General features: G+C 40.5%; 1 protein-coding gene across 1 annotated transcript; it reads right to left on the bottom strand.

Annotated features, from left to right (window-relative positions):
- Positions 1-403: 403 nt before the first annotated feature.
- tmc2b (transmembrane channel-like 2b) lies at positions 404-12,556 on the bottom strand. The gene is made up of 20 exons (XM_025911883.1): positions 12,362-12,556; positions 12,212-12,253; positions 11,497-11,896; positions 10,694-10,849; positions 8,903-8,993; positions 8,739-8,820; positions 8,531-8,637; positions 8,335-8,433; positions 6,988-7,130; positions 6,735-6,882; positions 6,137-6,331; positions 5,829-6,008; positions 4,974-5,132; positions 4,324-4,452; positions 3,679-3,746; positions 3,175-3,414; positions 2,747-2,872; positions 965-1,043; positions 742-868; positions 404-646 (listed from the first exon to the last, which is right to left on the bottom strand). Exons 1-20 carry the CDS (start codon positions 12,405-12,407, stop codon positions 429-431), a joined length of 2,835 nt encoding a protein of 944 aa, XP_025767668.1. The 5' UTR covers positions 12,408-12,556; the 3' UTR covers positions 404-428.
- Positions 12,557-13,241: the final 685 nt, after the last annotated feature.

Here is a 13,241-nt window from a genome sequence, read left to right on the forward strand (position 1 = left end):
ACTATGTACAGGGATTTCCACATGAAATCAGTCGTCTGTATAGATCAGCAGTAAACTGTAGACTGATTCCACTGTAGTAAACAGGAAAAAAAGCCCAGTCCTCGGTAGAAGTTGCTGAGCCATAGAGTTTGTTGACATTTTTGCAGTTGTAATACTACTGACACAGATAACACGCCATTTCTGTATCTTTTAACTGAGTCGCTGCAGTAACTACAGACTTTTTCCAGTGTTAGGTATGACCGATGTCTCATCTAGCATGCTGAAAATACTAATTGAATGCTTTTCATTCATATAATAAAATTACAATAAAAAATGATGTAATGAAATTTGTGTTCATTTGCATCATTGCAGTAAACCCCAAATTGATTCCTCCTCCATATGAGGCTGGAGCCATCCTAGCAGATATCTGTAACTGTGAATCATGCTTCTTATGTCCTCGGAGGAGCGCCCCGACCTCTCCCTCTGCCAGGCCCAGGTAGAGGGCCCCTGAGATGTCCAGGAGGCCCTCCCCGTGCCCGAGGAGGATGGGCCACTGGCCTTCTGGGGTTTGGGGCAGCCAGTGACACCTCCTTTTGTAGGTTGACCCCTTTCCCCGCAGATCCTGGCTTCATTTTGGTAGACTTGCTTCCCTTCTCAATTACAATATCTAAAAAGACAGATTGAAAGTTGGAAAACGTGGTCAGGTCAGTCGGATGTTAATTACCCTACAGTATATGCAGCTGAAGATGTTTGTGAGTGTACCATGAGGCGGCTCTTCCTCAGTGGGAGGCGGTATTAGAGATTTGTTTGGCAGGAGGTCCTCCAAGTCTTTCATTACTTGATTAGTGCTGTCCTTGTTGTTCCTGCGGTTCTTCTCCTCGTCTCGGGCCTAAAGCGATGACCAACAAACCCGACAGTCATTTGATTTGAATCTAATCTTGAACTTTTGCTTAAATAAGGGAAATTAAGAGAAATTCATACTGACCATTTTCATCTTCTTTTTAAGGTCCAGGTTTGCCTGTTGGTATCCCTTTGACACTGTGTTAAGGTAGTAGATGGCCAACCTGTTACACAGTATAAGTCTTTTACTGTCCCACTGCAGATGGATTAGATTACAGTCAGGCTCTGCACACAGTGATAGATCATATTGTTCTGTCGTTTTGTTCTGTGTTTATGTACATGCACTGATCATGGAAGTTTTAGGCAAATTTATATTTTGTCTGGGTGCCAAGACGTGTGTTACTTTGCCTCATCAGTTACAAGTTTAAAAGAACTGTTGTTAAATTCATAAGCTGCACAGGTAGGTTATCTGCTCTTTGTTATCTACCCAAACGTAATGTGATAATGTCAGAGTGGAAACAAAACACTGTTCACAAACACTGGTTTTCTTGCCAGAAAGCTTAGGGTGAGCAAATAAAATGCCACTACACTGAAAAGCAGCTAATGAATAGCCTGCTGCAACTTAAGCTGCCTGCTTAGATATACCACTCCAGGGCTCAGGCCAGCTACACGCATATGAGAAAGATAGCACAAAAAGTATCCACTGTAGCCACCTGCCACGGGGTAGGCCACAAAAAGAAATGGACGAATGGAAAATTCACAATACTGAGCCAGGTGTAAAAAGCAGGAAAGCTAGGTTGGGTTTGTCTGCAGGGAAACTTGTTGCTTGTGAGAAGAACTCAGATATGGCAAAATAACAAAATAGACAGAGATGTTTGTACCTGAAATGATTAAAAACTACCACAAAAATATTCACAAGCATGTGTTTTCCCCATAAAGAGCTATAACAAGGATAAAGACTAACAAAAAAATCCACAGGACAGCACACATGTTTTATTTGTGGATTTAAATTGGCCACCCATGGAGGATTAAAGCTGGTCCTTTCTTTAGGAGCACCTGTACAGAAACCAGACCTGCCAGCTGACCAGAGTAATTGAATTTATTAAGACAAGAGATTCTTTGCTAGCTGTAAAAGGTGCTTGCTTACTTGACCACATCTTCACCACAACTATAGATGCGACTGGTATTGCTTTCTGTCCTCTTTCCCTCCCTCATCCCCAGTCGGTTGCAGCAGATGACCGCCCCTCATTAAGCCTGGTTCTGCCAGAGGTTTCATTCTGTTATAAGGGAGTTTTTCCTTTCCACTGATGCCAAGTGCCTGTTCAAACAGGATCATCTGATTGTTGGGATTTTCTCTGTATTATTGCAGGGTCTTTACCTTCCAATATAAAGCACCTTAGGGGACTCTTTTTATGATGTTCGGGCTAAAGTGAATTCCTCAAAAGCAGTGCCCCTCAGTCAGGACAATGTGATCCGCCAACACCACAAAATCAGGCAGAACAGATAGAGACCTTAAACTCCCTCCACTCCTCAGATCCCAATCTGGTTGAGTATCTGACAAACACATTCCAGAGAGACCAACCAAGACAACCCTCCGATTATCACGGCCCACATTTTACTATACTCCTCCAAGAAAGGCTGACTTTGCTGCCACTGTGTGGTAGTGTCAAAAAAGACAGTGTAAGGGTAACATCACCACATTATCAGTGTTAACTAAGATAGAGATAACTGAAATGCACACAGTCTGTTTTTCTAAATAAATAATAAGATTGTGTAGGCAACCTTAAATATATTAGCAGTGCACAAAAGGTTTCATTTGTTTTCTTACATTTATCATGCACGCTTAAAAATACACAACATGTAAAAATGTATCTTAATTTAGCAGGTACAGAAGCAATGTTTGACTTATTATTTAAATTATACTTACACCATGAGGAGGACGGCAGGCATGATAAGTCCAGGATTTGTGGCGTATGTAAAAATGGTCCCCATGAAAGCTGGTAAATCCTGCGTTATAGTCTCCATAACCACATCGTACATCCTGTCCTGACCACTGGGGGGATATTGTTACTGTTATCATTATTGGTACTAATCCTTGGATTTTAAAAAAAACCCCAAAACATATGCATGCAGAAGTATGCTTGAGAAACCTGCCAAGACACTGCAGATTAAATTTTTTTATTATGTTCATTCTTTAAGCTGACTCTTTAATAATTATTTTAATGTTCATCTAGTGAATCTGAATAAGCTTGTTCATGGAGATTATTAACTGAATAAAAAAATTTTAATCTGCAGAAAAAGAAAAAAGATATTTCATGCACCACCTTAGATCTCTTATTTTAACCTCCTACTGACCTGAATGGGCCGCAGTCGAAGGACGGGGGCAGGGTCATTATCGTGTAAACGACAGGAAGCAAGCTAAGGAAGAGCACGAGGAGCAGCAGGCCCATGTAGAAGTTGTTTGACCTCGATGCCTTGAAAACTCGCTCGTGAGGAACGTTACAGGCCATCACTGCCCAGCACTGGAAGTACATAGACGTCAGGAGACGCAGCACGTTCAGACCCACCAGACCTGGAGCGTAAAATGCTCCCATCCTAAGAAAAACAACATATTAAGCAACACTGTTCAAAAAGAAAAAAGATCACGATGCAATTTCAAACTAATCAGCCACTGAATATTGTAATTAGTGTTATAAGAGATTTTGTGATTGCTGCATTAATGATAGGCGGCATTAATGATAGAAACATGAGATGTGTTTCAGCAGAGGGAAGCTTATTAGTGAGCCATTCATCTCATTAGAGAATCTCCGGTGAAGCAGAAAGGAGTCAGAAAATAAAATCATCGATGGAGTAATTCACCATATCATTCCTTGATTGAAGATAAGCCCCAGCACATTCCCACTGATGTCAAACTCTGCATATGATGGCTGGAATAAACACACAAACAAGATGATTCGCATGTTCTCCTGAATTAATAAACAGCAGGTCAATACACTTTGCATTTGTTGCTCTCTCTCTCTCACACTCTGTAATTAAGTTCTCACTGTAGTGTCCTGTTTCACTCTATGTTCAGGATCACCTGTCTTGCCAGATGTCTATGCAAAGTATCAGGTTGATGTAGATGCATTACGAACTGCGGTGGTAAACCCCTTGAATTAAAGCAGAAAGTCTGCACCTTCTCCTCTGTCCATGTGTTCACTAATACCTGAATGATAATGACATAACCACTACTTAAACTGACACATTCACCTTAAATTCCCATGCAGGACTTGAGACAAGTGGTGCAAGTGCAGACTTACAAGTTTTATTTAATTATTTATTTTAATTGTGTTAACGGCAATTAAGCAACAATCAGTTTTGAGGCCTGTTCCCTGCAAACATTGGTGATGAGCAGGACATATGTGTAAGAACATTCTTGATTATTTTAGTCAAACAAACTAAGACAAACATATGTAAAGGGCACGGGACACTGTGACCCACTGACACACAATTAGGAGTACTCACGATTCCGGCCTCCAGGTCCCAGCACCAGCAGTAGTTGAGGAAGCGGACAGTGATAGCTCGCCCAAAGTCACCGATCAAGATAGTCAAAAAGGTTACCTGCATGTCTGACACGATAAGTTTCACAAATTCCTGCAAGGAAAAAGTAAAGAAAGAAAGAAAAGAAAGAATTGTGATGTTGTCAATGTCCCCAAATACTTAAAATCAAATGTTTATTTATTCAAATACTTAATTTTTAAGGAAATATGCTCGGTATGAACTAAATGTATACCAATCAAATAAGTTTCGTTTGATCAGAACATTCACATTTTATAATGTACCTATGTAACAAGATTACATGGAACATGTACATGTAATTAAATTAGTCAACATCATGGGCAGAACATATGTAGAGTCTATGACCCCTACCAAATTTAAACAATGTTGCACTGATTACTGCACTAGCATAGATAAATAACCCTAACCCTGTTTGGAGATTTATTTTTTAACTCTGCAGGTTATTAATGAACTTGTGCAACACAAATTGTGACCGCTGATTTTATGAGTAACTGTAATGTGATCATTGCGTTACATACAATGTAGTGTAATTACAGTAATGCAGTACATTGTAATGTGTTTTCCTCAGCACTGTTATACATTAAGCTTCTACTAACTATTCCCACTGCAGTCTCCCAACAGGGTCCTCTGACAGCATCTGCAGGGTTCACCACCAGTGGAGGCACATCCGTCGTGTTGTAGTAGGAGCTGTAGTTGGCATTGTACTCGTGTATAGCCCATTCAGTGGCATTCTTGAGCTCCTGCTCCGTTTCCAGCTGAAAAACATTTAATGCATCAAAGAAAAATTAAGGTGTCAGTGTTCATGTAGCATATTTCATACACACATAAATGTAGTTTCCAGGATTTAAAAAATAACTGATTATTGGGAATTTGGGAAGGACTGTTCACTTTCTGCTTAAGATGTGAGTTAAAGGTCCGATTCCACTGTCTCTTAATTTAGCACAAACACAGAAACAGTAGCCAGGATCTGACTGAGGAAAACAAAACCTGCATAACCGGCTATGAGGTTTAGGGGGCAATATTTCACACACACACACGCACACACACACACACACACACACACACACACACTCATTTTCATATCTTAGCGAGGACACCTAATTGACATAATGCTTTCCCTAGCCACTTACCCTAACCGCCATCATCAATAAATGAATGATTAACCTTAATCCTCAGCCTAAACCTAACCATGACCTAATTGTAACCCTGACACTAAAACCACAATTCGAGCCTCAAAAATGCCTTCAACGTTGTGGGGACGCACATTTAGTCCCCATAAATGACTGTTGGTCAACACAAGTATAGTGGCATGCAAATTTTCTGTCCTCATAAATGTGTCTAAACACGTGTGACAGTTATGCAAAAAACCAAGACATCTGCAGTGTACATAACTTTTCACAGCAGTGTATAAATGCAACTGTAAGTAATGCATGGAGGCACATCAGCCATACCTTGGCATTAACTTCATCAAAGAGAGCAAAGAGGAAGGTGTAAAGATTTCCCAGGAAGAGGGCAAAAATTCTCCCCAGCTGCCACTTAAGGGCAATACGGGGATGATAATCTTCCAACTCTGCGATGGTTTCAAACAGTGGAGGACACACTAGTCCCAATAGAGACATCACAAACTCCACCTGATACAAAAGACAAGAGAGAATGTAGACATTTATTTTTCAAGCCTCAACTTTCCCAACTTTTCATTGCTCCTGGTGTTGGAAACCTAATTTGGTAAAAGAACACCATGTGCTCAGTGTAAACCTGCCTCGTTCTTTTGAAACCAGGTGAGAGACGCTGGATCCATCTTAGCAAAATCCTGAGAACGTTTCACCACAAAGTAGATGAGATAACCACTGCCACCGAGACAGCACAGGATCATAATATTTGCCAGAATCCTGAGGAAACGTCGGAGATGGATGTTTTCATTCTTCTGGTTCTCCTTCTCATCTACAATGGACTCCTGCATTACAAATAAATAATCAAATAAAGAAGCACTTAAGATCTCTTTCAGTTTCAAGTTACACAATTTAGCACTTTCACATTTAAAAAGTTTAAATCTCCCAGCAGATGGTGCCAGGACAGTTTTCCTCACTTTCCTTATTAAGTAGATTTTTATGATTAACCATGTTAAATTGGGGCTCAGCATATGAAAATGTTAATGTAGAGTACATTATGCTCGCACCTCTCTCTCTGCTGTAAGACTATAGGGGATGGAGAGATCAGTGGCAAATTAACAAGTGGGATGTGTTTGCTGGCAGTGGGAACGACATGCCCAACATGGACTTATTTTATTTACACCACATATCAAAACTTCCTTCTTAAAATCCTCCAACATGCACACACACACACACACACATGCTAACCTTAAAGCTGGTGGTTATGGAGGCGTACTTATTATCTGCAGTTTCGGGGTTTCCTATAAGGTAGTCCCAGCTGGTGAACATCTTCCAGCTGAAGGTGAACTCTCCTTCATCACCCCCATCTCCTCCCTCATTTGCATTACGAGCCATCCTGAAGAGACAAACAAAAAGAAATGATAAAGAAACCCTAAAAAAAAAACAAAAGAAAAAACTTCTACATGATGTTAATCTGAATGCCCGCATATGTCTTGCCTACGTTCTAATGACAACCATTAGGCTGTATCCAAATATTCCAACACCAGTGAGCAGGTATGAGAGAGGGAGTCTGAACTTCAGCACGCCAATGGTTCGTTCATTGTTGTAGTAGCCATAAAACAAAATAGAGTACTTGCAGTATCCCTGTTGATGAGATAGAGAAAGATATAGTCATGCATACATACAAATACAGTCTGTACTCACCTCACCAGTGTATAAATAACATTAGAAAATATAAAAATTCTGATCTCATCTCTGAGGGTGTAAAGGCTGCTATCTATGTTGCTAACATGCTAATGTTCATTCTTTTCTGCTTATCAGGGTCACAGGGGGCTGGAGCCTATCCCAGCTACCATAGGGCAACAGGCAGGGTACACCCTGGACAGGCTGCCACCCCGACACAGGGCTAACACAGAGCGACAGACAACCATTCAGACTTACACATTTGGGCAATTTAGAAGTGCTAACTAACCCAACCCCACCCAGATGGTATAGTCAAACTCATGACCCTTCTTGTCTTGAGGTATCAGTGCTAACCACCATCGTGGTGCCATGAAGTTCAAACTGAGTATCAGAATTCAGAAGAAAGTGATTTAAGTGATCCTGGAATTCTTGTTGGTGCCAGCCAGGCCGGTCTGAGTAGTTCAGAAACTGCTGATCAACTTGTGCCTTCCTACACAACCATCTCTAGAGTTTATAGAGAATGGATCAAAAAAGAGAAAATATCCAGTGAGCTGTAATTTTCTGGGATAAAATGCTGTTTCAATGCCAGAGGTCAGAGGAGAATGGCAAGAAGGTTTTAAGCTGATAGGCAACCACCTGTTATGACCAAGATATGCAGAAAGCCTCTCTAAACACACAGCATCTTAAACCTTGAAGCAGGTGAGCCTCAACAGCAGGTGCTGCTCCTCTCATCTAAGAACAAGAAACTCAGGTTGGCTACCATTCACACGCAATTACCAGCACTGGGTTTCTTGAACTTGACACTGGGTTAACTGTACTCTTATGGCCTCCACAGTCACCAGATCTTAGTTCAATAGAGCACCTTTGGGATGTTGTGGAACGGGAGATTTGCAGCATGGGTGTGCAGCCGACAAACCGAGATCAACTGCATGAGGCTATCATGTCAATGTGGTCCAAAATCTGTGAGGAATGTTTCCAGCACCTTGTTAACTTCATGTACAAGCAACTTGTACCAAAACATTATCAATAGTAAAAAAAAATAATTCTGTATTTTTCTTTTCTTTGGTATAAGGGCAAAAACTACCGTTAGCCAGTCTGGGGAAAAAAAGAGAGCTCATGTGTGAGGAAAAATGAATTAAGGGATATATGAAGCTAGGATCCTCACACCAAAGTCAAAGAGCACTGAGAAGTCCATGGCTGTGTCCTGTTCAGATCGTGGCACAGTTTTCCGGGGAATAGAGCCATAGGGGAGACCCATGAGAACCTAAATGCAGAGGAGAGGGATGGAGAGATGGATGGAGAGAGCTCAGCATTTGCCACATTAGCTATCGCCTGCTAGCATATATAAAGACAAAGCCTACCTCTGGCAGCACCACCAGACCAAACATGAACCCGAACAGGATCAGGTTCAGGCCATACATCCACCTCAGAAAAATGAAGTAAGATGCCACCGATGATCCAAAATGACCTGGGGGGAAGGGGTTGGGGTGAAAATATATAATTGTGAGGACAGCTTATTAGCAAATGTAAGATTATAGCTTAGTGATTATTTGGTTCTGTGGTACCAACTTTCTACTTCTTTTATCTTCCTTTCCCAGGGTATACATGCTGTTTTGAAGTTCTCAAAGTCCCGATTAAACTTGATAAGTTTCTAGGGGAGAGTGCAGAGAAGCAAACTTAAACAATATTGCTCAAATTATAAATCATGGCATCTTGCTCAGTGAGGATATTACCTTGGTCATCATGACTTTAAACGCATACAACTTCTTGCCTCTTCCTTTCCCGAGAGCACCTTCAAATTTTTCAACAAACTCCTGGGCCTCCCTGTTTCAGGCAGAACACAAATGTACAGCAATGAAATACCATCCAACTGAAAGTCATGATCTACTCAGTCAGTTAATTATTTAGTTAGTGAACAGGATGTACAAACAACAGGTTTGGAATGATTTACTGATTGATGACACGCTGCATATGTTAAGAGCACTGGCAGGAAGACACGGCAAGCAGGAGGTCAGCCCACCACAACAACATGCATTAAACAGTGTCAAGCTCATGAAAAGTTAAGGCAACTCTGCTATCATGTTCCCTTCCCAGAAACTTACCTACATACATAACAAACATACACACTTACCTCACGAACACACACTGGCCTACACAAGCCTTAGCCCTGGCTGGGAAGCCAGAACAGTTTGCTGTCTTCTAACATATCTAACAGGCTGAGATACAGCCAGCTTGGCTTGTGCTGAGATTTTATAGGAACCTGTTGTCGTGTATACAAATTCCACAAAGGGCAGAATTTCCATAAAGTGCATCCAGAAAGTATTCAGACCACTTCACTTGTTTCACATTTTGTCATGTTAAGTTCGTTTTCTGCATTCTATAGGTCCATTGTGATGTTGAGTGAACAATTCTTGCAAATTTATTAAAAATAAAAAATGTAACATATAACATGCATGTAAGTATTCTCACACTTTGCTCAATACTTTAGCAACGATTATACCCTAAAGTCTTTTTGAGTATGATGCTACAAGCTTGAAACACCTATTTCTGGCCAGTTTCTCCCATTCTTCTTTTCAGAACGTTTTAAGCTCCATCAGGTTGGATGTCTGGGCTCAAGGAAATTCACAGAGCGGTCCCAAAGCCACTCTTGTTATCCTGGCTGTGCGTTTAGGGTCGTAGTCTTGCTGGAACATAAACCTTTGCCCCAGTCTGACGTCCATAACGCTCTGGAGCAGGTTATCATCAAGCATGTCTCTGTGCATTGCTGCATTTATTTTTCCCAGTTCCTGCTGCTGAAAAACATCGCCCTCAGCATGATGATGCCACCACCATGCTTCACTGTAGGGATGGTATTGGCCAGGTGATGAAAGGTGCCTGCATGATGATGCAGACATGACGGGCCAAAAAGCTGACATTCAGGTGGCTTCTGTCTGGTTCTCCTTTCTCCACAGAACAATACTGGAACTCTGTCAGAATGACCATCGGGTTCTCAGTCACCTCCCTGTCTAAGGCCCTTCTATCCCGATCACTCAGATTGGCCAGGCAGTCAACTCTAGAAAGAGTCCTGGTGGTCCCAAACTTCTTCCATTTACAGATGATGGTGGAATTTTGGAATAAGGCTGTAACATAACACAATGCGGAACAAGCGAAGTGCTGTGAATACTTTCCAGATACACTGTAGATGAATAAACGCCTGGATCTAAACAAGACTCAAAAGAAGAAATATGCTTTGCCCTGTCTAAAAGCATTTTCGTTTTTTTAAAGTATTTTTTCTGTTTGTATAGTAAAGCATCGATGAGTGGAAGTACCAAACAGGTAAAGTAGAAGTAAGCAAGATTTAATAATAAATGCCCAACTTCACATGGTATTAAAAGAAAATGTGCACGAGCAAAAATGGAGTAATAAGCAATTTTAAAAATGCACTCAAAACAAACGGCATCATTAACAAACAGAAGTTACGGTTGGAACAAAAAGCAGGCCGAAGATGAGAATTAAGAGTTGGCCAGAGTTTTTTGTTTCTTTACTTGAGCAGTACGAGCCTCCTCTTCATCCGCCAAGGTTTGTTCCTTAATGTAGCAATCAGCTTCTTCTTTTCTTCTACTTGTTCTTTCAGGGCAGCGATCTCTCCCTCTGACATCGACTCTTCATCAGACTCGTCTTCAGAGGAAGAAACAGGAGAGCTGCCAAAGGGAAGCAACCGTCACCCGCAATGACTTTGAGAAGGCGTAATTCTCACATGATTCATCACCTCAAGAAAAGCTTTCCTGGTCGTGTTAATTAGTAGATTTAAATCTAACTCCACACGCTGCAGTGTTCACTTAATAACCCCAGTTCCAAAAAAGCTGTGATTCTGTGTAAAATGTAAACAAAAACACAATGCATTGAGTAGCAGATCTCATAAAGACAATATTTTATTCACAATGGAACAAAGACAACAAACATACAACCGCTGCAGTAAAGGCCTGACAGAGCATTAAAAAGGATCTCCAGCATCTGGTGATGAGTTCAAGACTAATACTTAGTTTTCAACCAAGTATTAGAAATAAACATTTTATTTTTAGTTATTTAATTTATCCAATTACTTTTGAGACCCTGAAATGAAGGGATTGTGTTTAAAGAAATTTAGTTCCTCACATTTTTGTGCATTTTGTTCAACCCACTGAATTAAGGCTGAAAGTCTGCACTTCAACTCCATCTGAGTTGTTTGAATTAAATTTCATAGTGGTAATTTCCAGAGCCAAAATTAGAAAAAAAAAACTATATCTATATCTGCAAATATTTATGGACGTAACCGTAGATGAAATACGGCTCTCAGAGAATACTGCACCTGCTCTGCTTTCCATTCTTCTTTTTCTTGTCCTTCTCACTGCCTTTATTTGTCTCGTCTTTCCCTTTAACATTTCCCTTCTTCTCCTTATTCTGATCCTCTTTCTCCTGTTTGGAAGCCGCTCTTCCTCCTTTCTTCCTTTTACCCTGATCTTCTTCGCTCTCCTCATCACGCTCCTCATTTGCAGCTTTTCTCCTGGAAGCTTTGGCTCCTTTCTGTCTCACACTGCGTTTGTCTTCCTCATCGTCTTGGTCACTGTCTTGGGGCTTGGTCCTCTTCCTTCGTCCCCTTTTCCTTGGTGCCTCATCTTCATCTTCTTCATCATCCTCATCATCACTGACCTGTTTTTTTTTACGCTGTGCTTTGGCTCTTCTGTTTTTGCTTCTCCTTCTGGCCTCATCTAAGACACACACACACACACACACATATATATATATTTATATATATGTATATGTTTTTAGACAAGGTTTGATATTGAAAATGCAATAAAATGTCACTGAACAAATACAACCATCAACAATAAGATGACAAAAAGGACAGAAAATGCCTTAAAAGCTATAAACATTAAAAAACAAATTAAACTAAAGACAGGGATGACTGTAATTTATATCATTTTGTCCTTCACGTCATCATATTGTTGCAATTTACAAGTATAAACATTCTCACTTCACTTATTTTTTAAAACACAAACAGAATATTGTCCCATATGGCTTACCTTCACTCCCACTGTCCAACGTAGCATCCACCTCCATCCCAACTGAACAGGTGCATGAAAACAACCATTTAGGTTCAAATGTTTAAATAAATATAGCAATGAATGAATGAGTCAGTTTTCCCTATAATAGCATTAAAAACATCTTCTCACCATCTTCAGCCTGAATTATAGCATCGTTTTTCCTTTTTGGAGGCATCCTTGTGAGCTTTTAGTTATTTATATATTCTTTTTCTCCCCTACTCACTTCCGACTCAGCCTCATCTTCATCCATGAGTCACTCAGTTCACTGACACAGTACACTGTGAAGGTACAGAAAGAAAGTCAGTATACATAACCACATAAGCACAGGCACACACCACACACACACACACACACACACCTCTGTTTATGCTGCTCAAAGGCTGGGCTCCATGACAACAGCCAAAGAAACCCAGCCCTTAGATGATAATCAGGAGCACGACAGAATCTGAGAGACAATGGACTTGTCTATCAAAATGTTAGCTGATATTATACAGGGGAGACTTATAAGAAGATATACATTTAGGTGCTTTAACACTCAAGTTTATTTGAATTGGATAATGACCAATATCTTGAGTCACTGTCATATACAACATCTAGCAATGCAACAAAACCGTTTTGAAAAGGAAAACCGATGGTCGCCTTCACTTACTGGCCACCCAGTAAGGAGACACCCGAGCAAATGCAGAAATAAAGGTCGGGCCACATTAAAGTTGGATGAAAGCTTAAGTAAGCCTGAGTGAAACAAGTCGCTGTATTTAAATACTATACACAATATCCTCTAGGGTGTAGAACGAGCAAACTAGTGAAGTAAAAATCAGTTAGTTAACAGCAAGACACAAGCTGTTAATTCAATGATGGGTCCCTACTTCTAAATTAACAGGAAGTAGCAATTTTTGATTGGTTAAATTTATTCAGTGTTTTAACAAGTCGTTTGAGATAAAACTGCCTGAAAGAATTCCTTAAACTGACACTGCTGAATGTTTGTCGGACAGATAGATTTCAGTTAATT

Source organism: Oreochromis niloticus, linkage group LG12, assembly GCF_001858045.2.
Source record: "Oreochromis niloticus isolate F11D_XX linkage group LG12, O_niloticus_UMD_NMBU, whole genome shotgun sequence".
Lineage (NCBI taxonomy): Eukaryota > Metazoa > Chordata > Actinopteri > Cichliformes > Cichlidae > Oreochromis > Oreochromis niloticus.